Source organism: Myotis yumanensis, unplaced genomic scaffold, assembly GCF_028538775.1.
Source record: "Myotis yumanensis isolate MYYU_CA2020_CCGP unplaced genomic scaffold, mMyoYum1.0.hap1 SCAF_4, whole genome shotgun sequence".
Classification (NCBI taxonomy): domain Eukaryota; kingdom Metazoa; phylum Chordata; class Mammalia; order Chiroptera; family Vespertilionidae; genus Myotis; species Myotis yumanensis.
This window is the reverse complement of record NW_027223755.1, coordinates 99,935,248-99,960,110: the sequence shown is the minus strand read 5'-3', so window position 1 is coordinate 99,960,110 and position 24,863 is coordinate 99,935,248. Positions and strand designations below refer to the sequence as shown.

Here is a 24,863-nt window from a genome sequence, read left to right as displayed (position 1 = left end):
TTACTCTACCAATTAAGTTAGTACAGACTGCTTGCCAGGCACTGCTAGGCTTCAGGATACACTGTGAGCACAAAGCCTGCACTCATGGAGCACAGAATGTTGGGAGAGACAATAAACTAATCACTTAACAAATGTAAAACTGCATCTCTCTATCAGGGAAGATCATGCTTATCTCACCTTCCTTGTACATTCCCTGAGGTGGGACCAATGTGTGACTCTCCTGACTTTGTATGTCGAGGTGCCTTGTAAAGTCCCCTGCAGAGTTCAAGTGAGCTGTAGCAGTCTAGCAGAATGACTGGCCTTCTTCAGACACCTCCCACCCCCCAGCCAGGCAGCACTGAGTTCTTCAGGCTGAACAAAAACTAAAGGAGTGCTAAGAACAGCAATGCTTCATCTGGCATCCTATCTAATAAAGAGGGGATATGCTAATTGACCCTCACTCCATCGCAAAAGATGGCAGCACCCACAGCCAATAAGGAGGAATATGCTAACTGACTGCCATGCCCTCAAAGATGGCGGCGCCCACAGCCACAAGATAGTCGGCAGGGGAGGGCAGTTGGGGGTGACCAGGCCTGCAGGGGAAGGCAGTTAGGGGGGACCAGGCCAGCAGCGGAGGGCAGCTGGGGGCGACCAGGCCAGTAGGGGAGGGCAGTTGGGGGCAACTGGGCCAGGAGGGGAGGGCAGTTGGGGGCAATTAGGCCAGCAGGGGAGCAGTTAGGCGTCGATCAGGCTGGCAGGCAGAAGCGGTTAGGGGCAATCAGGCAGGCAGGCAAGCGGTTGGAAGCCAGCAGTCCCGGATTGTGAGAGGGATCCCAGATTGGAGAGGGTGCAGGCTGGGCTGAGGGACACGCCCTCCACCCCCAACGTACGAATTTCATGCACCAGGCCTCTAGTCATTGATAATGAGGCTGTCCACATTAATCAATTTTACACATTACTGACATTTATCTCCTTAAATGTCAAAACCTCTTATTCTTTTTAGCATCTTTACATCTTTTTTTCCCTTTCTTTGGGCTAATGCTATACAGTTGCATACACAATCAATTGCCATGTCACACACTGTTGTATTAGTTGGCATTCCTGCTACTAGCACATCTTCAAACCACTCCCTGACACTGTCACTGCTCTATTACTCCTCTTCTGTCACAGCTTCATCAGGATCCCATGACCTAGGAAACAAAAGGCTATGTTTTGCAGTGGTCTGTTTCCAGGACTCACTGTCACTTTTCATGCAGATCCAAGGTAGTTCTTCCCTATTGAGCATAAAGATTGTTCTTCTGTAGGTTCCATGCATAGTATACTAACTTGCAAATTGAGTTCACCAGGAACTTCAGTCCCCAATCATTCTCAATAAAACCGAACTCAATAGAAAATCCAACAATAATTGACACATTAAATTCCAAAGCTTTGTCAGAGTGGTGGGACACATACCATTAAGCAGGCAAAGCAACTACTTACTATCTAGTCACCACTAAGATTTCTACTGAAAAAGTGGTACTGGAAGTTACTCAGGCCTGTATACACATCTCTGCAGAGTTGCTCCCACACAATGCTTTGCAGGTGCTATACGTGCTAGGCTTGCCTTCCTTTTCAGCATCTTCTTGTACATAGGACAGGATAAAAGGGATCATCCTAGCCCAGTTGCCAGGCCTCCCATCAACCCACCATTGAGCAAGAATGCACAAACAAACAAACAAACAAACAAACAATAAAAAAAGAATGCACAAACCTTCCAACAGTTTTTTTTTTAGAAGCCAAACGACTCAGGAGCGGGAAACACTATGTTACTCAGAAGAGCAAGGACAACACGGTTCTGATCAAACACATCACCAATGATTGACTGGTACTTACCAGGTAATTCAGGGACAACCAAGCCTACCACTCTGGCCCTATAGACAATTAAGTTCTACTGCCTCCTCTGCTTCCCATGCCAACCACAGTCTGTCAAAAGAAGTGTCTGAGAATCTCTGAGACCTCTCAGGTGGAACAAGAGCCTGTTCAACAAACACTTACTGAGCACCTAAGAGGCTACTCTTCATGAGTAGAAGTTTTAAGGAGGTAGAGTTGAACACAGTATCATGAAGGAAGGTGTTTAAAATAATCAGAGTTGCCTAAAATTAGAACAGCTTAGGCTAGGGAGAGAGCCAGTGGAGGTAATCAAGCAATAGACTAGAGGACTGCTGGTTGACATTCTGTCAATGGGCTCATGCTGCACGAGTAAATGGGTTCAGTTTGACTCTGGGGCTGACCCTATAGCATCCATTTGACAGTCCTTGTGGATCTCTGAGTTGGTTTCCCCCAGAGAATGACTCAAATCTCCTCAACAGTTCCAGGACAGATACACGGCCCCTTCAAGGCATTCAAAGAAGAGCATCTCAGCCACTCATGTGCATACCAACAACATGGCAATTTGTTAAAATGCAGATACTAATATAGAGAGCCTGGTATGAGGCTCTAACGTCTGCATTTCTTTTAAAAATCTTTTTTAAAAAATTGATTTTAGAGAGAGAGAGCAAGAGGGGGAGAGAGAGAGAGAGAGAGAGAGAGAGAGAGAGAGAGAGAAAGAAACAACAACGTGAGAGCCAGTTGCCCCCCACACGTACCAGGGATAGAACCTACAACCTGGGAGTCGAACCAGCAACCTTTCAGTGTGCCGGACGACGCTCAACCAACTAAACCACACCGGCTAAGGCCCAAGGTCTATATTTCTAACAAGCCACCTGGGAGTGCCCATGTTCCTGGTCTGAGGACTACACTTGGAGTAGAAAAAAAACTTCACTGATGAGGCAAGATGAGTTCTAATAGGGAATATGGCCATGTGTCCACACAGCTCCAGTCCTCTATGCCACCCTATGAACTAGAATTAATGAGAGTCAGATGCCAGGACTGATATTAGATATACTCCTTGGAAAGTCCTAATTATTCAATAAATTCTGATTATTTCTGTAGGGGATAGATTGCATGAGATCAGTGATTATAGAATCTCTAGAAAACTGAAAAATCAAAATCTCAACCACATAAGCCAAAAAGGTAACCAATGGTCTGAGATTCATTTCAAACCACCTCAGGTTAGCTCCACAGGTTTTTCTGGTAGGTTCATAGAGACATCAATGAGAGAAGTAAGATGGTAAAAATGTGTGCACCAGGTAAGGTAAGCATCTGTGGGAAACCCTGCCTAAAAAGCACACAGCCTTGGTGGCACAGGGCACATGCTCCATGTGCGGGCACAGCTGGATCTGAGATAGCCCCAGGGGTCCTCACCACCTCAGAACGAATAGTCCCTCTCTCCCTGAATTACCTTGTTTGCACAGGAACCTCTGAGTCCTGTCAGATCCTGCCTTTACAGACATGTCAACTCTGCTGACACTATCCATGCTGTTTAGAATATTTTATTGTTACTTTATTGAAATTGGGCTCCATTAAGCCTTACCCTCCAGCAAATTCCAGTCTTCTCTCCTCAAGGATTGCCAATACTAGTGACTTCTCTCTACCTTGTTCCTTTGAGTAATACCACTGTCACATCATTTTTAATGTAGATATTCTGACTCTGGAACTGACTTTAAGGTACTAGAACAGTGGTTCTCAACCTTGGCTGCACATTAGAATCACCTGGGAATCTTTTTAAAATCCTGATTTCTGGGCCTCATCCTCCGGAAATTCTGTTTCTTTGTTATGGGGTGGGGCCACAACATTAGTAACAAAGAAAATTTCCGCAGGATGAGGCCCAGAAATCAGGATTTTAAAAAGATTCCCAGGTGATTCTAATGTGCAGCCAAGGTTGAGAACCACTGTACTAGAAGGATGAATCCGCATTTCTTCTCTACTGCCTAAACCAAGTGTTCATACGTTTAAGCACAACTTGCTTTAGAAGAATTGAAAAATACCAACAAACATTTACAGAAAAGATATCGTTGAAACTTGCTCACTCATCATATCAAACTCTTCTATACTCACACAACTATTGTTAGAGCCAAAAGAATACACTCAAAGTTGAAACCTAATTTGAGAAGCATTTAATAATTTTTTAAATAGGAGCTTTAATTTCTTTCACGAAAAATTACTAAAACTTTGTACAAAAATAATCTAAATATTACCATGACTATAATAAAATCACCCTGGTAACACCTTACATTATGACTAGTAGAAACACTGTGGTTTACCACTTCAGAGGGCACGCACCAGATAAATTGTCACAACAGCCAGAGAGTTATAAGGATGTTTAAAAAAAACCCCACAAAAAACCACATACATTTTTTTTTTTTAAACAAAAACCACATTCATGTTTCTTAAAAAGAGAAATCACAAAAGTTTACAATTGTCATGGTGATACATACTAAAAACAAAAGGTCCCAGAAAAGCCACACCCCAAATTAAAAGTTCAGAATGAAATCTTGTCTCATTACTAGAGGCCCAGTGCATGAAATTCATGCGGGGGGGGACACGGGACGGGACGGGACAGGACGGACGGGCCCTCAGCCTGAATTGCGAGAGAGCGCAGGCCAGGCCAAGGGACCCCACTGGTGCACAACTGGGGCTGGGGAAGAACCCGGGATTCGCCAGCTGGGGAGGGGCCACAGGAGGGCTCTAGGGTGTGTCTGGCAAGTCTTGCTCAGTCCCAATCGGCCGGACCCTAGCAGCAAGCTAACCTACCAGTTGGAGTGTCTGCCCCCTGGTGGTCAGTGCATGTCATAGTAACTGGTCGACCAGTGACTGTCTGCCCCTGGTGGTCAGTGCACGTCATGGCAAGCGGTTGAGTGGCCTTAGCATAACATTAGCATATTACGTTTGATTGGTTGAATGGCTGACAGGAGGACCAGACACTTAGCATATTAGGCTTTTATTATATAGGATTCATAGAATTAATACTGTACAACTATAAACTCAAATGAATATTTTAGCACTTAAAAAAGCCTATTACTGAAATACATCCTAAAACACAAGAAATTGTAACCATTAAAATATACTAGTTTAAAAAATGGTTTTATACTAACTTAGCGGAAAAACAGACTCTATTCTACTAGAACTATTGTCCCAAACATTTTGTTCTAGAATACCCAGATTCCTAGACTTTCAATTTATATGAAAGATGTCCTGGAAATTTTTATTAATTAAAATTTTGATCAATCAAAAATTAATTTAACTCATTTTGGGAAGTGACTTTGAAAGGAAACTTAGTATGACTCCTTCTCTAGGGAGGGAAGGAGAATAACGGGCCTATGACCCCTGGATGTCTCTATGTGACATGGACACTGCTGAGCAGAGTCAGCTCATAGACATCCTCTCAGGAGGGGGTGAGCTGGACTTAAGGAAAAGCACCTGGGTTATCACCGGTGCTCCACTCCCTGACACTTAGGAACATGAGCTTTTCCACCTTTCCTTGTACCACTCGCAAACTAGAAAGAAAAGCAGCACATTCTCCAGGTTGCAGTAGGGTCTTGAGGAAGATGATCAAGAATGAGAGGAATGAACATGTAACCACAAACAAGGGAGGGTGGCAAGATGGCACAGACAAGATGGAGGACTAGAAAGACTGTACTGTGCTCAAAGTCACAGGGAGAAGCTCCAGCCAAAGAGGTAACATGATATTGAAAAGCACGTCTTATCTGTCCAAACTGAGGGACACACCCAAGACCACTGTTTTACCTCTAAAATGACAGGAAAGGGCTTGAAACTGGGAAGAGATGCTCATCTTTTCACTGCTCTCATGGCTATAGGGAACCCCTGGGAGTTCCACACAAGCCTCCTGAACTGGGATCCCTGCTTAAACAGTCCATCAGCTAAAGGCTACACAGATGACTCCAAAGACAACAAAGCAATGGAAATGATCAGAATGCAGCCAGTCTGGGGCAGAGACTCTCAATCTGTGCAGAATAAATTGTAAGTTATGCTAATAGGACTGGGAGCTGCAGCTCCATGGGGGATGGAAACCTCTCAAATGTCTACATGTGGGATTCTACACTGACCTGGCCTGACTGACTTATCTATGACTTTGGGGTAAGAGGTTTCCAATTCCAAAAGAAGTGTCCTTCTATTTTCCCTGCTCCACCCCCAAAGTCACTGCAATTAGTGACGCAACATTCAAATCCTCAGCTACTGAGTATCTTTCAAGAAATAGGAAGAGTAGGTCATTTTGGTGATAATCCTTTCCCATTCCTGCCAATTCTGGTACAGAGGGGTGGAGGTGGCAGAGAATTAAATTCCAAAACAACCACATCCACAATGAGACTCTGTCTACTCACTAAGCTTGCTTCATCCTTTGTCACTGTATGTCTCCACTCACTACTATACTTTGTGGTTAATAATTTCTGCCCTGCTTCCTACCTATGTTTCTGTATTCTCTTCAGAAATAGCTCATTTTCTCATCTCCAAGCTTCTCTACCCCCAATGCTCACTTACTTTGTTGGTTTCGCTTGTCACTGGCATTTTTCAAAGGGAGGCAAACAGGACAGTCATGTCGTGTGCAGTTCTTCCAATGAGAGATGATTTGTCGTGAAGATGCACAATGGGCAACTATGACCAGAAAAACAACGAGATGTTATTTTTCTATCCAAATCGTCACACTTTCAAATACACCTAAATTATAATGCCAGGTTCCATAAGAAAATGGTAATAAGGTAACCATAACACAGTACAGGCAGTCCTCAACTTACAAACAGGCAGTTTTCCAAGAAGTTTGTAAGGCGACTGTTGAGAATTGCAAACAAAAACTTCCCATTGAAGCAATGTTATGAATGATGGTGATTAAGGTTTAGCCCACAAAACAAAAGCTATTTGACCTGAAGTACTAAACAACTGGAATGAAAGGTAGAATAAATAATTCTGTAAGGTCACTATTTAAAATAAAAATGTTATAGTATGTTTAAGGATGAAGCCATCTAAATACTCTTGTTGAAGAAATACAAATAGAGAAATGAGAAGTCTGCAGAGATTCTGAAGGGCCCCCCCTGGGTACTTTTCAAAGTACTTGAAAGGGTAATTAAACCTGGTTATTCTCAGTCTTTACCTTCACTTCCATATTAAAGCACTGATTTCTTTCTAAAGGTCTGGCATAACCCTCCTTCGGCTTCTCCATCAGTTTAAGGGTTATGCTGGGGACTCACAAATGTCATAAAGGGAGAGAGGGAGATCAGGTAGACCATCTCCCCAAGGTTTAGGAGCACAAGAGAGAAAAGGAAAGAGGATAAAGATTAGAGGAAAGTATAGTAGTAAGAAACACTTTCTTTGGTAGAATCAAGGGGTCTGCCATAGAAGAGGGGGAAGGGAGGCACATGGTGTGTAAGTGACAGGGAGGGAGGAGGTGGCAGAAATGATATGGTACACACAGTTCCCCAGGTCACGGATAGTCACCCAGGACAACTTCCTTGGTATCCTGATTAGCCTCAAGACAAAAGTATGGAGGAACAAGGCAGTGGCTTGACACACGACATAGTTGCAAGAGACACTGAGAAAAGGGTTTGTACATGCATGTATGTGTGCTACACTGCCCAAAAGAAAACAGTGCCCTAGACATTTATAATGAAGACTATGTTTTAGAAGTGACAAATATTTTCTGTGACAGAGGAAGGAGGTAAAGAACAAATGCAGGGCATAGCCTCATCCAGAAGGTCACAGAATACTATTATTAAACCAAATCACCTTTCTCCTCAGCAATTAAGTGTTCCAGTGGCATCTGACTGGATGGTGTGTAAAGACATAGGTTGCAAGAACCTTATAAGAAGAGAGCTGGCTACTAACAAGGACAAATTTCGTCCTAAGCTTGGCCAGTAGGATTTCAGAAAATGGCACTTACCTTGACAGGCTTTCCCAGCCTGACAGTGTGTCATGTGATTCAAAACATTTTTCATGGTTCGACAATGTGGGAGAGAGCAGGCCCGAACCTCTCCGTTTGCTTGTTCTCGTCTCTGACATTTATGAGCGTGAAGCAGTAGAACCAGCTGCTGCTGTATCAGTTTGCGTTTTTCAGGATCTGCAGTGGGGCCCGTTGCAATTGCTTGTGTGGGTACAATTCCCACTGATGTTTGCATCTGAGACTAAAATAAAACAAATTAATAAACATTTAATAAGCTTTTAGAGTTCCAACTCATGTCCATTAATTATTTTTCAAACTAATGTTAAAGTTGATGGATATTGGCCACAGAGATAAAGCAGCTGGTGTGGTTCTCTTTAATTCATCAAAGACTTTAAGGAAGATAAAGAAGCAAAGAAATAAACCAACTGAGAAACAAGGCTGATTAAAGTTCACTGTGTATGACTGTCTCAGAGCAAGAAAATGCTGCTTATTCTTAACTGTAGTAACCAAAACTCAACTCACTCTACAATATATACAAGAGCAGGAAAAGCTGTGTTACTATCTTAGGTTAAACCATATGAAACTGTTGTTTTTGTAGGCCAAAATAGCCAAACATTGGCAATTTCATATGGTTCAACTTAAGCGGAAAATATCTGATGCAGCAGAAGAATCAGAGCCACCCTCTGGATTTCATTATCTTGTGACCAGAATGACAATACTTTCAGTATTCATTACCTGTCCTAAAAGAATAATACAAACTTATCCTTAATACGACATCTAGTACAATTGCTAATGCTTATGAAAGTCTTTTCCTTCCATTAAAGTTCCACTCAGACATCAGGACAATATTTTCAAAAAGTATTTGACAATCTGTTAAAGATACAGAAATGAGTGTAGTTGCTTTCATCCTTAAAAAATAACAAGCCAGACTGACTGTACCTCATAACTGCAAAGAAAATGGAAAAGGTGAGCTATGCAGTTTTCTTATTCTTAGAAACTACCAACATTCTTTAGACAACTCTAGTATTCTGACACTAACACTCCCAACTTGATTTTATAACACTCTCTGCCTCCCCTTAAAGTGCACCATTACTCTGCCTTTTCAAATTAAGAATCTGAAATTGTTGCTCAATGAGATGAAAGGGTTGCATGAACTCTAAGTGGCCTGAAATCCATGTTAGAAGCATCCTTAGACTCTAAAAACTTCCCTGCTTAGTCCTCATTGCCCAGGTGGGGACCAGGAATAGACAAAAAGTGCTTAGACAAGAACTTCCCTTTAACAACACAGAACCAGCCCTAACTGGTTTGGCTCAGTGGATAGAGCATCGGCCTGCAGATTGAAGGTCCCAGGTTCGATTCCGGTCAAGGGCATGTACCTTGGTTGCAGGTACATCTCCAGCAGGGGGTATGGAGGAGGCAGCTGATCGATGTTTCTCTCTCATCGATGTTTCTAACTCTATCCCTCTCCCTTCCTCTCTGTAAAAAATCAATATATTTTAAAAAATAAAATAAAAACACAGAACCAAAACTGTGATGTTGTAAATACCCCCAAAAGTAGAGCATAAATTTTATGCAATTTTGTTTAAAAAATAAGAATAAAGGGACAAATCTCTCTTACCAGCTACCAAAACTACAAAACTACAGATTTCTTTATATATATCTAGAAAAAGAAACATGTTCATCAATTCCAGTGTCACCTGAAAATACAAAAGTAAATTCCAGATGAATTAGGGTGTGTAAAAACAGGATAAAATTATTAGAAAAAAATAAAGAATATTTTTAGAATGAGGGTAAAAAAACTTAAAAAGACATAAAATTAAGGTTTAAAAAGAGAAAAATTGTTACTTCTGAAAAGTGGAAACTGAGTCCAAAGTTAGGACCATTCTTTAAGCTCCTTATATACAGGGTGGAGCAAAAGCAGACTTACAGCTTTGAGTACACAAAACAGAGTTTCTTCTTCTTCTTCTTTTTTTTTTTAAACCCTCACCTGAGGATATGCTTTTATTCATTTTAGAGAGGAAGGGAGAGAGAGACAAAAACAACGATGTGAGAGAGTGCAACATCAATTGGTTACCTCCTGTACACACCTGACAGGGGAGCAAAACTGCAATGTAGGCATGTGCCTTCACGAGGAACTGAATCCACAACCTTTTTTGGTATATAAGACAATGGCTCCAACCAACTGAGCCATCTGGCCAGGGCAGTTTATTCTTATATTATTTTCCATACAAAAAACTGCAAACCTACTTTTGCCCCACCCTGTAAGTTATGTTGCCAAATTGTTTTCCAGAAAGGTGGCAGCATTTATTATATAAACTGTCCTATATCTCAGTGCCAAGAAAACTCAATGGAGAGAATAGTTTTTTACAGTTAATAGTGATGAAAAAAAAACAGGACAACTGGATATCCACATGTAAAAAAATGAAGATGAAATCCTTCTTCACATCAAACTCAAAAATTAATTCAAAATTAATAAAAGACCTAAATGTGAGAGCTAAAACTATAAAACGCTTAGAAAAAGATCATAAGAGTAAATCATATGACCCTGGAATAGGTAATGGATTCTCAGATATGTCACCAAAAGCCCAAACAACAAAAATAAATTAACCTTATTAAAATTAAAAATTGTGCCCTGGCCAGTGTGGCTCGTCCCATGTTGCTGGTTCTATTCCCAATCAGGGCATAAGACCGGGTTTCGAGCTTGATTCCAAGTTGGGGGCATGCAGGAAGCAGCCGATGGATGTGTTTACTCTCACGTGGATGTTTTTTTTCTCTTTTTCTCTCGCCCCCTCTCCCTTCCTCTCTGTCTAAAAAAATCAATTTAAAAACATTTAAAAATTGCTATGCTTCAAAGGACACTGTAGAAAATGAAAGACAACCCAAAGAATGAGAGAAAATATTTGCAATGCATAGATGTAACAAGGAACTTATATCTAAAACATACAAAGAACTCATATAAGCTCAATGATAAAAAGACAAATAATCTAATTAAAAAATGGACAAAAGATGCGACTGGATACTCAACACCAGTAGCCATTAAGAAAATGCAAATCAGAACCACAACGAGATACCACTTTGCACCCACCAGGATGGCTAGAATTAAAAGAAAGTCAGTAACAAGTTTTGGTAGACACGTGAAAAACCTGAAACCCTCATCCACTACTGGAATGTCAAATTGAGCAGCCACTTTAGAAAACAGTCCGGTAGTTCATCAAAAGGTTACACCTTGAGTTACCATATGACCCAGCAATTACCCTCCCAAGTATACACCCGAAGTAACTGAAAACATATGTTTACACAAAAACATGTACACAGGGTCAGAAAGAGATGTGACAACAAATGAAGGATTAGAGAGATGTGATGTTGCTGTCTTTGAAGATGGATGAAGGGAAAGAACTCTAAGCCAAGGAAAAATAAGAAGCCTCTGGAATCTGGAAAAGGATTCTCCCCTAGAGCCCGTGACGCCTTGATTTTAAGAGTATAGGACTTTGCCTAGCCAATGAAGCTCACTGGTTGAACTTATACCTATGAACCAAGAGGTCACAGTTCGATTCCTGGTCAGGGCACACGCCCAGGTTGCAGGCTCAATCTCCAGTAGGGCATGCAGGAGGCAGCTGATCAATTATTCTCTCTCATCATTGATGTTTCTCTTTCTCCCTCTCCCTTCCTCTTGAAATCAATAAAAATATATTTTTAAAATAGAGTATAGGACTTTTAATTTACAGAACTGTAATATAATCAATAGATGGTCTTTTAAACCACTAAAATTGTGGTAATTTGTTAAAGCAACAGTAGAAAACTTATACAGTATTTCTTATAAAGACTATGACTCCCAATTCTCTATACTCTTCCTGTGCTGAATTCTTCTTCATAGACCAAACATATCTGCCATTTTGCTACATATTTGCTATTATTTGATGTCTGTCCCCAGTAAGTTACAAAAGGCAGAGTTTGTCTGTTGTGTCCACAGTACCTAGAGATGTACCTGAAAAGGACACACAAAACAAACAAAAACGTGTACACAAATGTTTGTAGCAGCATTATTCATAATAGCCAAAAAAGCAGAAACTTCTCAAATGCCTGTTAATATATGATACAACACAAACTATGAAAACATTATGGTAACTCAGTGATTTTCAATTGTTGTGCCGCGGCAGGCACACTGATATGCCTCAAGAAATTTTTTAAAAAGTAACACCTAACTAACTATTTAGTCAGGAGCACGAACCTCTTTTCCCTTAAATTGTAAAACAAACAAACAAACAAAACAAACAACAACAAAAAAACCCAGCCAACACAACAATAGTCATCCAGTGTGAACGAATCAAAATTATACCTATTTTTTTGTCAGATGGGCAAAAATGTATTTTTTGGTATGCCACAGAATTTCAGCAATTAGTTTATGTGTGCCATGAGATGAAAAGGGTTGAAAATCTTTGTGCTAAGTGAAAATAGCCAGCCACAAAAGAGTAAAAATTATCTAATTCCATTTCTATAAAATGCCCAGAGTAGATAAATGCACAGGGGCAGGAAATAGATTAGTGGTTGCCTCTACCTGAGGGATCAGGGGAAATGGAGAGTAACTGTTAAAACTACAAGGTTTCTTTTTGGGGATGAAACTTTTCTAAAATTGACTGTGAAGATGATTGCCCAAAACCATTAAACTGTATACTTTAAAGGGGGGAACGTAAATCTATAATAATAAAAGCATAATATGCTAATTAGACCAAACAGCTGAATGACCTTCCAGAGTCCTTTCCAGGCTACGAGGGTCAAGCCACTTGCACGAATTTCATGCATTGGGCCTCTAGTTGTATATAAATATATCTCAGAAAAGCTGCTTTAAAAAGTTCTATCCAACTTTAAATCATTAAAGAATTGAAACTAAAACAAAAGGCGTTTTTTACCTATGAATATGATCAAGATAAAAATTCAATAATTGATATTGATGATAATATAGAGAAATAGTAATTCTCAGGCATTTTGGTGATAATGCAATTTAGTATGGCTTTGGAAAGCAACATATATCAAAAAGAGAAATGTGCATTTCTTTTGATCCAGTAGTTCCACTTCCTATTATTTATTATTAGGGAAGCAACTATAAACTAGTACACTAAAATGTATGTGCAAAGACAGGCATCATGCCTTGATTAAATCACCAAGAATTGGAAAACTCCTAAATGCCTTTCAAAGGTATACTAATTAGACAAATTATGGCAACAGACCTAATAAAATAATACACAGTTATGAAAAATAAGGGGGACCTCAAAGATCCCAGTCACAGTTATGTGGAGCAAAACAATGGCCCAGCTGAGGCCTGCCCAAATTCTTGACCTACAAAAAATTGTGAGATAATAATAAAGTGATTATTATAATAACACTAGAGGCCCGGTGCACAAAAATTTGTGCACTGGGGGGGTGGGGGTGGGGGGGAGTCCCTCAGCCCGTCCTGTGCCCTCTTGCAGTCTGGGACCCCTCAGGAGATAATGACCTGCTGGCTTAGGCCTGCTCCTGGGTGGCAGAGGGCAGGCCCAATCCCTAGGTGCAGCCCCTGGTCGGGCTCAGAGCAGGGCCGACTGGGGAGTTGGGGCGCCGCCCCCTGTCATGCACAGAGCAGGGCGGATTGGGAGGTTGCGATGCCACCTTCAGTCACGCTCAGGGTGGGGCCGATTGGGGGGTTGGGGCACTGCCCCCTGTCACACTCAAGGCAGGGTTGATGGGGAGGTTGCGGCGCCACCCCGTCACCCACAGAGCAGGGCCCATCAGGGGGTTGGGGAGCTCCCCCGTCACACACAGAGTAGGGCCGAAGGGGAGTTAGGGCACCGCCCCGTCACACACAGAGCAGGGCGGATCAGGGGGTTGGGGCGCCGCCCTCTATCACCCACAAAGCAGGGCCAATCAGGGGGTTGGGACGCCGCCACTGTCACACTCAGGGCAGGGCCGATGGGGAGGTTATGGCTCTACCCCGTCACACACAGAGCAGGGCCCATCAGGGGGTTGGGGCGCCTTCCCCTGTCACGAACAGAGCAGGGCGTATAGGGAGGTTGTGGCCCCGCCCCGTCACACACAGAGCTGCAGGGCGATCAGGGGGTTTGGGCGCTGCCCCCTGTCATGCTGATCTGGTGCCAAGAGGCCTCGCAGCTCCGCTGATCCCGATGCTGGGAGGCATATTACCCTTTTACTATATAGGATAGAGGCCTGGGGGCTGGCTGGTTTGCCCTGAAGGGTGTCCTGGATCAGGGTGGGGGTCCCCACTGGGGTGCCTGGCCAGCCTGGATGAGGGGATGATGGCTGTTTGCAGCTGGTCACACACCCTTCAGGGTGGGGGTCCCCACTGGGGTTCCTGGCCAGTCTGGGAGAGGGGCTGAGGGCTGCTTTCAGGCTGGCGGTTGTTGACTGAAGCTCCCAACCGCTCCTTTTTTTTCTCTTATTTAATTTTATTCTGGGCCAGCTTTAGCTCTGGCTCTAGCTCTGAGGCTTCGTATCTGGTTTGTTTGCCATTCTATAATCGAAACAATGTATAACTTCAGCTCTGAGATCCCGGCAGGCTGAAAGCTGGTTTCTGGGGTTTTTTTAGCTTCTACATTTGCAACATAGTACATAGTTGCTTAGAGTTGCAACTCAGAGGCCGGCAAGTCAGGCAGGGAACGTTGGAGTCTGCAGTCACTGGAGCAAGCAAGCCTCATGTTCGCTTCCAGCTGCCTGGCTGCTGGCCGCCATCTTGGCTGACAGTTAATTTGCATAAGGATATGCTGATTAGCCCATGGGAAGGGTAGCGGTCGTACACGAATTACCATGTTTCTCTTTTATTAGTGTAGATAATAATATATGAGACCATTATACTTTCATGAAAAGCTGTCTCTAACATATTGAGCTAAAGAAAGTTACAGAATAGTACCATAAAGTCAGCTTTTTCTTTATTAACTTTATATGTTTGTATCTGTTCTTAGAAAACTCTATTATCTGGTGGTTATCTTTGGACAGGATCATGTATTGTTTGAATGTTTTACAACATCTACTATTTAAAAAAAAAAATCTGCTTTTGGGGAAAAAGAATTCCAAAAATCAGTAGAAAATGATAAAGTTTTAAAGATAAAAAATAAAATTGTAAAGATACTAGAAGGTAATTAAGAGGAATATTTTGTAATGCAAAGGTGGTAAAGACCTTCATAAAAAAAAAAAATATAAAGCAGTGGCTCCTAACCAATTCCCAGTAAAATCCTCTTCAAATGCAGATTCCCCATTCTTTCTTCCCAGAAACTGTAACTGGAAAATCTACAGTGGAGCCAGAAGCAGTTCTACTTGTTCAAGTTCCATAGAGGATGCATTACTAATTTTAGCTTTATACTTTTCCCAGATTTTCCAAAATGAATATGCATATACTTTTACAGTGAGGATAAGACAAAACATTTAAAGAAAAGGGCCCACAGGTGGTTCTGATCCAGTGTTGGGCCATGCCATAAAGGGAAGTGCAAGAGGACAGACTACAGGAGAACTTCCATTTTATTCCAGGACCAAAGCGTAAAGGCTATCAACAACAAAACACAAAACTAAAAAAACTAGGAAAAAAATAATGAACACACAAGACAAAGCAAGTTAATAATACAGGTATTATTTCTTTTTGTCCTCTTGGCCAGTCTTTATTTCTCAAGTACTTCGTGCCGAACTCTGTGCTCAGTGCTCATTTAATATCCAATCCCCAAGGGAGAAACTAACTCAGGACCAGCATCACCTTACAGGAGAAGTAACTGAGGCCCAGAGGTGTGCACCTTGTCCAGGTGGTATGCTCAGTGATGGAGCAGGAAGTCTAGCAGTAGAGCCCCCACCCTTAACCTCTCTACTACCCACCTTGACAGAGGCCTGGATCAACTTGCTTTATGAAAGTGTTCTAAGAGACTCTAACAGAAAAACAGGCAAAGGACAGGAGCTAGACAAGTCAAAAAAGAAATATGTATGTCTTTAAACATAAGTAATTTAATTTTTACCAATAATTTAAAAAATTATAAATCAAAGTAATGAGACACCACCACCTTCTGCTATCAAAGCCCAACCTCGGGAGCATCTTGTAATGCTGGTGATATGGTTCGTGGCTTTTGTTGGAAGGCAATATCCATCCAAAGCCTTACAATATATGCAATATGCATTTCTGACACTCCAATAAGCTCACATGTAATTCCTAATCAGGGAAAGAGAAGGCTAGCATGGCGAGGAAGTCAACATTGATTCAAATGTGACTCTCCCCACATGCTAGCATTTTGAACCATGAGTAACAGCAGGTGAACACAAAGCACACTGACCCAGTGGCTGTGGAGGTACAGCCCACTCACCCAATCCCATCTTCGCTAGATTTGGCCACTACTCTTTGCATGTATCATTTGTCACCACAGCTCAACCATCACTTGCCCCATGTCCATCAAATGAAAGGCAAATCTTTTATATTTCTGTGGTCTTCCATAATTTTTTAAAGGAATCTAACATGTGCTTAAAAAAATGTTTTTATTAATTTCAGAGAGAAAGGGAGAGGGAAAGACATAGAAACATCAGTGATGAGAATCATTGATCTGCTGGGGATCAAGACCACAATCCCAGGCATGTGCCCTGACCGGGACTTGAATTGTGACCTCCTGATTCATGGGTCGATGCGTGCTCAACCACTGAATCACACCAGCTAGGCTCTAACGTGTACTTTTTTTAGAATTGCTATTGTTACACAGGTTTGTATAATCAACACCATCCCCATTATTCTATATGGCCTCTATTCCATCCTAAGGACATAATCACAGATGTGCACAGAAGTACATACTGTATAATAATTTATCCTGGCATTTTTCTTAGAAAAATAAGTTATTTTCTATTAAGTATATAAGACTAGGTTATAATGTCTGCAAAGGACTCCAGTGCAAACAGTAAGAAGCAGAACTTGACCAAGACAGAATGGGGGATGAAAGTGTTTCCTCTTGCCACACAAACCACTGCCCCAAATCCACGTCGGGCTGGGATCCCTACAGATGGCCCTTCAGGACAACCTGGCCCCAATTCCACGCCACTGATGGGGTACAGACCCACACTCTCTTGACATCCTTTCTCTGGCCCACCTGGAAACCTTACTTTCTCCCCAACCTCCAGTTAAAGTAGAAAATGATACCCAACTGAACACCAGTTGGGACAGGGATTGCTCTGCAATATTTGCTTGTTCTGATTCCCCAAGAAGGGCCCTAGAACAGCTGGGTATGAAAAGCTTTGCAGTCATAAAATAAAGAAAATACTCATTAAATGTTCACAGCTATCTAACTGGGAAGAAGTGATAATCACCTTTGAGATGATGAAGATCAACTGATAAGAAACAACTAATTTAAACGGGTGGTATAATATTTCTTGTGCTTTCTTTTTGCTTGGTGTTTATTGATTTTTTTTAAAAATAAGATTACCTTACAATTTAAGATTTAAACTCAATAGGAAAATAACTTAAAATTACCTTAAGTTGGAACAAAATGATTTCTAAATAATCTTCCAAATCAGAACTGTGATCTTATCGTGGAAAACAAATGGCTAAGTCAAGAAAGAAAACTCAATTGGTGAGATAAAAGGCAAAGATAGGGGGACTGATAAATGGACAAACAACCCCCTCTCTCAACTCTCTACCCTGCCCCCAAATCCTTCCTTCTGAACTGGAGAGTTGGACTGTCAAGGAGGGGTGAGTGGTTACCTAATACTGCACAAAGAAACCCCATAAGGTAGAAGGTACTGGATCAATTCCAATGGCCAATCAGACCACCACATCTCAACTGAATTAAGGGGTCTTAAAAGGCACCAGGTCCTTTGACCAAATAACCAGTTCAGAAGAATTACCAACTTACTAAAAACTTTTAAGAAATATTCTTCTTGTATACCATCCTATATAATAAAAGGCCAATATGCAAATCGACTGAACAGTGGAACGACTGGTCACTATGATATGCACTGACCACCAGGGGGCAGACACTCAATGCAGGAGCTGCCCCCTGGTGGTCAGTGCACTCCCACAGGGGGAGTGCCACTCAGCCAGAAGCCCTGAGCCAGGTTTATGGCTGGCGAGCACAGCGGCGGTGGCAGGAGCCTCTCCCACCTCCATGTCAGTGCTAAGGATGTCCAACTGCTGGAGGATGTCCCAAGAGCTCCTGGACTGCAAAAGGGCACAGGCTGGGCTGAGGGACGCCCCCTCGCCCCAAGTGCATAAATTTTATGCACCGGGCCTCTAGTCAATATATACAGACAGATTCTTCAAAAGTATTTATTAAAGTTAAGTTTAAAAAAAAATAGTTTCATCGATTTTTAGAGAGAGAGGAAGGGAGAGGGAGAGAGAGAAATATTGATGTGAAAGCAAAACATGGATCGGCTGCCTCCTGCCCACCCCCTACTGGGGATCAAGCCCGAAACCGGGGCATGTCCCCTGACCAGAATTGAACCAACATCCTTTCAGTGCCCAGGACAATGCCCAACTGTGCCACATTGGCCAGGGCTACAGTTAAGTTTTTGATAACTTGGTAAATTAACCATTTGAGTAACAAATTGGTTTTAGTGACTTGAGCCGTAAGGCCATTTCAGATGATTATGGAAAAGGTAAAAGTTAGGGTGATTAGGGCCTTGAAAAGACTGCCATGGTTAATGACTCTTCAGATATAATAAAGCATTACATTTATAACTTTGGTAGCTATGTCTGTCCCCATCCAGACCCATTACATGTACTATCTTACCAAGGTCTTCTAACAGTCACTTTACTGCTCAGAAATGCCTGGTATACATCCCCAGTATGTGCATCTAACAGGCAGGCAGAAGTTCTGATGTTAGGTGCTTGAAGGTACATGGCACAACTTGTTTAGACAAGAGGAATCTTCCTACTGGGTCTCTACGTGAAGTGAAAGAGCTGAATGTCTCTAGAGATAATTTATGCTTCCACCCAGAACAGCGGTTGCCAACTGGTGGTATGCGGACCACTGGTGGTCCGAGAAGTCTGAAAGGTTGGCGACCGCTGACCTAGAAGGTTTCACTGAAAAAAGGACAATACTAATCACACTCTAGTAAAGATATTGTTAGTTAATGGAAACCCATATTGGAAACAAAGTTAAGTGGCTTTTATTGAATACTTGTAATACCTATGGTTATGTCTGACATCAAAGGACTTCATTAAATATTCTCAATTTATAGCTTCCTGATAATTGTAACATAACATATTTTGTGCTTAGGCTACGTTTCCCAGCCAAAAGGAGATGAGTTTAAGCAGAAGAAAGGCTTTTATACAGCTACTGATAAGAATTTAGACTAAAAGTTATTCTTCAAAGGCCCCATAAATACATTTTCTCAGGTGAAGGCAAGTAAGATGAGAGTAACAGACCTAAAATTACACAAACACTTGGATTACTAATAATTATGGACAAATGCTTACTTCCCAACCTTTTCTCATGTTTGCCAACTCAATTATTGAGGCACAATTCATAGTCTCTACAGAAACTGCTCTTGTGTTGAAGAGCTGACATGACTACTCATGTTTCCACAAGAAGGAACGGAAGTGCTCTCCTTAGTCCTAGGGTAGAGGGAATTATCAGAGCATCAGTGATTATCCCTGCTTGTGAAGGACAAGGGGCTAGTGTGTAATGTTACGGGAATATGAGCTTCTCTGCAGGGAAGCCCTTGGGTATATAAGGCTTAACCTGTTGGGTCAGTTCATGCCTTGATTCCTCAGTGAAGAGAGACAGGAGACAGGAAATTATGAGAGAACTAGAGGCCCGGTGCACAAAAATTTATGCATTTGGGAGGGTCCCTCAGCCCAGCCTGTGCCCTCTTACAGTCTAGGACCCCTTGGGGGATGACCACCTGCTGGCTTAGGCCCGCTCCCCGGGGGATTGGGCCTAAGCTGGCAGTCAGACATCCCTTTGGCAGCCCGGGAGCCCTCAGGGGATGTCCACTTGCCAGCGGGGAGCAAGCCTAGGTGCAGTCGGACATCCTTAGCGCTGCTGAGGAGGCGGGAGAGGCTCCCACCACCACCACAGCTGTACTGGCAGCCATCAGCCTGGCTTGTGGCTAAGCAGAGCTCCCTCTGTGGGAGCACACTGACCACCAGAGGGCAGCTCCTGCATTGAGCGTCTGGCCCCTAGTGGTCAGTGTGTGTCATAGTGATCAGTGATTCCCAGTCGCTCTGCTGTTAGGATCAATTTGCATATTACCCTTTTATTATATAGGATAGAGGCCTGGAGCATGGGTGGGGGCTGGCTGGTTTGCCCTGAAGCGTGTCCTGGATCAGGGTGGGGGTCCCTGGCCAGCCTGGGTGAGGGGCTGAGGGCCGTTTTCAGGCTGGCCACACCACCTTCAGGGTGCAGGGTCCTGCTGGGGTCCCTGGCCAGTCTGGGTGAGGGGCTGATGGCTGTTTGCAGGCTGGCCAAGCCCCCCCCAGTGGGGACGCTCACCCCATGAGGGTGTGGCCATTCTGGGTAAGGGGCTGATGGCTGCTTGCAGGCTGGCTGGTCACGGCCCCGAGCCACCCAAGCTCCCAGTGGAGGCTGGCTGGAAGCAGGAGCTATAATTGAAACTTTTTTGCCTTTTATGGAGGCCACAGCCAGCCAGGGCAGGTGGGAAGCTTGGCTTCCTCCATCACCAGGGCAACCAAGCCTTCTGCTTGCTCCAGCTCCATGGCTGCTGGCCGCCATCTTGGTTGGGTTAATTTGCATATAGTCGCTCTGATTGGCTGGTGGGTGTGGCTTGGGTGTAGCGAAGGTATGGTCAATTAGCATCTTTGTCTTTTATTAGTGTAGGTAGGACAAACAAGAGGGAGACAGGACAGGGAAACCTTCTGAAGTACTGCAGTGGACATAAAGACCAACAAAGTAAGCCCACCCCATAGAGGGACGGCTGGGCAACAGGTCACTCATACTGCAGTGAACAGTGGCTCTGAAAACATTCTTCATTAGCAATTTTCAACCTTTTTCATCTCATGGCACACATAAACTAATTACTGAAATTCTGTGGCACACCAAAAAAATATTTCTTGTCCCTCTGACAAAAAATATAGGTATAATTTTGATTTATTCACACCATACAGCTATTGTTTGTGTTGGGTACTGCATGTTTTAAAAATTCTTGTGGCATTCTAGTTGAAAATCATTGTTCCACATCAAAGTTACAGGAGGAGCTTATTTAAAACTATAGATTCCAGCCCTAGACTGTTTGGCTTAGTGGATAGTGTTGGCCTGCAGACCAAAGGGTCCTGGGCTCGATTTCAGTCAAGGGCATGTACCTTGATTGTAGGCTCCTCCCCAGCCTGGGCTCTGGTCAGGGCTCGTGCAGGAGGGAACCAATCAATGTTTCTCTCTGTCTTTCCTTCTCTCTTTCACTCTGCCTAAAAGTCAATGGAAAAATAAACTAACTAACTAAACTAACTAACTAACTAAATACATAAATCTACATATTCCAGTGTAAGAGAGAACAAGCCCATCTATTTGGCAATTATCCTGAACTGCTTTATAGGGAATTAGGAGACATACATTGGGAAACTGATAAAAAAAACTAAAGTTTTGTAAATAGTGACCACAAAAACAGATCCACCACCCTTCTTTTAAGACAGCGATTTTCAACTGGTGCACTGTAAGAATTTTTAAAACATCAATTAACTGACTACTTAGTCAGGGGCACTGACTTCTCAAAACTACTGTATATCTATATTTTTGTCAGATCAATAAAAAACAGAGTACATTCTTTGGTGTGCTGTAGAATTTTAGTAATTAGTTTATGTGTGCCATGCGATGAAAAAGGTTGAAAATCCCTGCTCTAAAAGTGTCTGAACCAGCAGGACTGGGTGGGGCCCAGGAACCAGTCACTGATGCAGCGTGGGTCCACAGACACACTTTGAGAAACACAGAATTAACTCTGAGATGCACAGTTACCCCTGCAAGGGTCATGGTTAATGGCTTGTCACCCATCTGCTGCCAGTGGCACTGTCCCAGATACGTTATTCTGGCAGGACACAGAAGACAATTCTATATAAACCTCCCCTGCATGAACAGACGTCCACTAGTCCCACTTTCTTTCCATTTAGAGACCTGAACCAGTAGCTGCCTGGGAGCCTCATCCAAATTTTTCATGTCAATTCTCTAACACACAACTGAAACAAATCCTAACACCACTCTCATGAGCAATCCTATATAATAAAGAGCTAATATGCTAATTAGACTGGACAGTGGAATGACCTTCTGGGATGACCTTCCGGAACGACCAGTGGGTCGGGGGCAGGGTCGTGAGGCAGCCGGGGCTGCGAGGGCCGAGCCCCTTGCACGAATTTCAGGCATTGGGACTCTAGTTTTAAATAAGGAGCACTCCTGATAAATCTCCTGTGTTACAACTTTAAGAATGGTTAAGTCTCTGTAATGTAATTCCTAAAAAAAAGTCACACATAAGAACTTCTTATGAGAAATTACCCTTGTTGGAGACCACATCCCAGGCTCAACTCCCTGGGTGAACCTAATGAAGAGGCCCTTTCTCAGATTAAACCCAAGATGTGTCCCAATTCCAAACAATGCTCCTTTAAAAACAACCTGGACCTGACTGTCATGAAGGTCAGCAATAACCTAATTGACAACTCAGTCCCACCTGGAGCCCGTTTTCCTCCTTCCTGCAAACGCTCCCTCATTCTGTGTTAAGATGTTTTCTGATAAAAATGGAAGGACAGTGTCACCAGGAATCAGGTGACATAATCTTTCAGAGGACTGCCTTGGAACTACTTCTCTTCCCACAATTTGCTGCAGGCCTCTTCTTTGAGGCAGCCCGTTAGACCTCAACCCCAATCCACAGAAAGATGACATAATCGTCCCTCCCCTCAAACTTGCTTCTGTTCTTTTGTCAGAAGACATAAGATGTATTTATTTATTTATTTATAAATATTTATAAATAAAAATTTATTTATTTATTAAAAAATATCTTTAATGATTTCAGAGAAGATAGGGAAAGAGAGATAGAAACATTAATGATGAGAGAGGATCATTGATTGGCTGCCTCCTGCACATCCCCTACTAGGGATCAAACCCACAACCCAGGCATGTGCCCTTGACCAGAACTGAACCTGGGATCCTTCAATCCAGAGGCTGATGCTCTATCCATTGAACCAAATCACTGAGCCAAACCAGTTAGGGCAGTGGTCGGCAAACTCATTAGTCAACAGAGCCAAATATCAACAGTACAACGATTGAAATTTCTTTTGAGAGCCAAATTTTTTAAACTTAAACTATATAGGCAGGTACATTGTTATTAACTTAACTAGGGTACTCCTAAGGCTTAGGAAGAGCCACACTCAAGTGGCCAAAAAGCTGCATGTGGCTCGCAAGCCACAGTTTGCCGACCACGGAGTTAGGGCAGTAAAATTTAAATACCTTTAAAATTCTTTTATCCATGTAAGCTGTCCTGGAAAGCTGTACAGTGAATATATGTTTAATAGTGTTGTCAATTCAAATTATGAGCAACTAAAAGAGCATACATACTGTATTTTATAAACTCTAAAACTTGACTGTTTCTAAAAGTCCTGTTTTCATATATGCTACAATGTAAAAAGAACAAATGTGCATCTTATAATTATGAAATACTAGAGGCCTGGTGCACATAATTGTGCATCCGTGCATGCGTGCGTGCCCCTCAGCCCAACCTGCGCCCTCTTTGCAATATGGGAGCCCTCTCAGAGTCTGGGACCCCTCACACCTTACCGCCCACCTGATAGCTGCTCCTTACTGCTTGGCTTGCTGCTCCTTAGCGCTGCCATGAAGGCAGAAGAGGCTCCCACCACAGCCACTGCGCTCGCCAGCCGTGAGCCTGGCATCTGGCTGAATGGCACTCCCACAGTGCACTAACCACCGGGGGCAGCTCCTGCATTGAGCATCTGCCTCCTGGTGGTCAGTGTGCATCATAGTTACCGGTTGTTCTGGTCATTCTGTCATAACGGTCATTTAGGCTTTTATTATATAGACTAGTGGCCCAGTGCACGAAATTCGTGCACGGGGAGGCCGTGTCCCTCAGCCTGGCCTGCACCCTCTCTAATCTGGGACCCTTCAGAGGATGTCTGATTGCCGGATTGGGCCTAAACCGGCAGTCAGACATCCCTCTCGCAATCTGGGACCACTGGCTCCTAACCGCTCACCTGCCCGATCGCCCCTAACCACTCTGTCTGCTGGCCTGCTCTTCCTCCAACTGCCCCCGCCCCCCGCCGCCAGCCTTCTTGCCCCCAACTGCACCCCGCCCCCCCCACCCCCCCGCTGCTGCTGGCCTGCTCGCCACCAACTGCCCTCCCCGCCCCCCACCGGCCTGCTCGCCACCAACTGCCCTCCCCTGCCAGCCTCATGGCCTCCAACTGCCCTTCCCGGCTGGCCTGATGGCCCCCAACTGCCCTCCCTGGCTGGTCTCCCGGTCTAAATAGCATATTATCCTTTTGTTAGTATAGATAACATAGGGAAATTTCTAACTTCCAAAATTGTAGAAAGGTAAGAAATTACAAATAAAATGGTCAAAGACAGATACATCAATGAGATACATCAGAACATTTAGGAGTATGTGCTACTTGCTTTTGAACATTGTACTGAGAATATGTATGCCCTCAACAATGACTCCATATGCAACAGGAGCCCTGAACTTTTCAGAGCTCCTGCAGCCATCCTATCCCAGAAGATGACAACAGAGCACTCTCATCTGTAGGTCTCCATGACTACAGGTTACATTTAACTCTCAGTACAATGATTTACCCACAGATTCATTCACCTGCACATTCCAGTGATGCTCTTCTGCCCTCATCTTAATCACCTCCACTGCACCAATTCCTTCTGTTCAAACATCCTCCTCTTTCGACTGCAGGACACCATCCCCTGGCTGTCCCCTTTGTGGTTCCTTCTTGACCTGCTCTCTCTCTGGTTTTCTCCCCCTGCGTGATCTTGTTCAGTTCACAGCCCTTGCTGCATTATGGTTACCACAGCTCCCACATGGATAGCAGATACCCTACTTGTAAGCCCACCGGTGTGCCTGACATCCCCACCTGGACATCTCACAAGTATTTCAAAAGGAACACATCTGA

The 24,863-nt window shown here is 43.2% G+C and overlaps 1 protein-coding gene across 2 annotated transcripts in view; it reads right to left on the bottom strand.

Moving 5' to 3' along the window:
* CREBBP (CREB binding protein) overlaps window positions 1-24,863 on the bottom strand; it is a 154,968-nt gene that overhangs the window by 58,646 nt on the left and 71,459 nt on the right. The window contains exons 4-5 of one of the 2 annotated variants that reach the window (XM_070413115.1): window positions 7,790-8,030; window positions 6,397-6,510 (exon numbers count right to left, since the gene is read on the bottom strand). In XM_070413115.1, the coding sequence (XP_070269216.1) occupies window positions 6,397-6,510; window positions 7,790-8,030 (355 nt within the window). The remainder of the gene's footprint in view (window positions 1-6,396; window positions 6,511-7,789; window positions 8,031-24,863) is intronic. The other variant, XM_070413114.1, reaches the window with a different exon arrangement.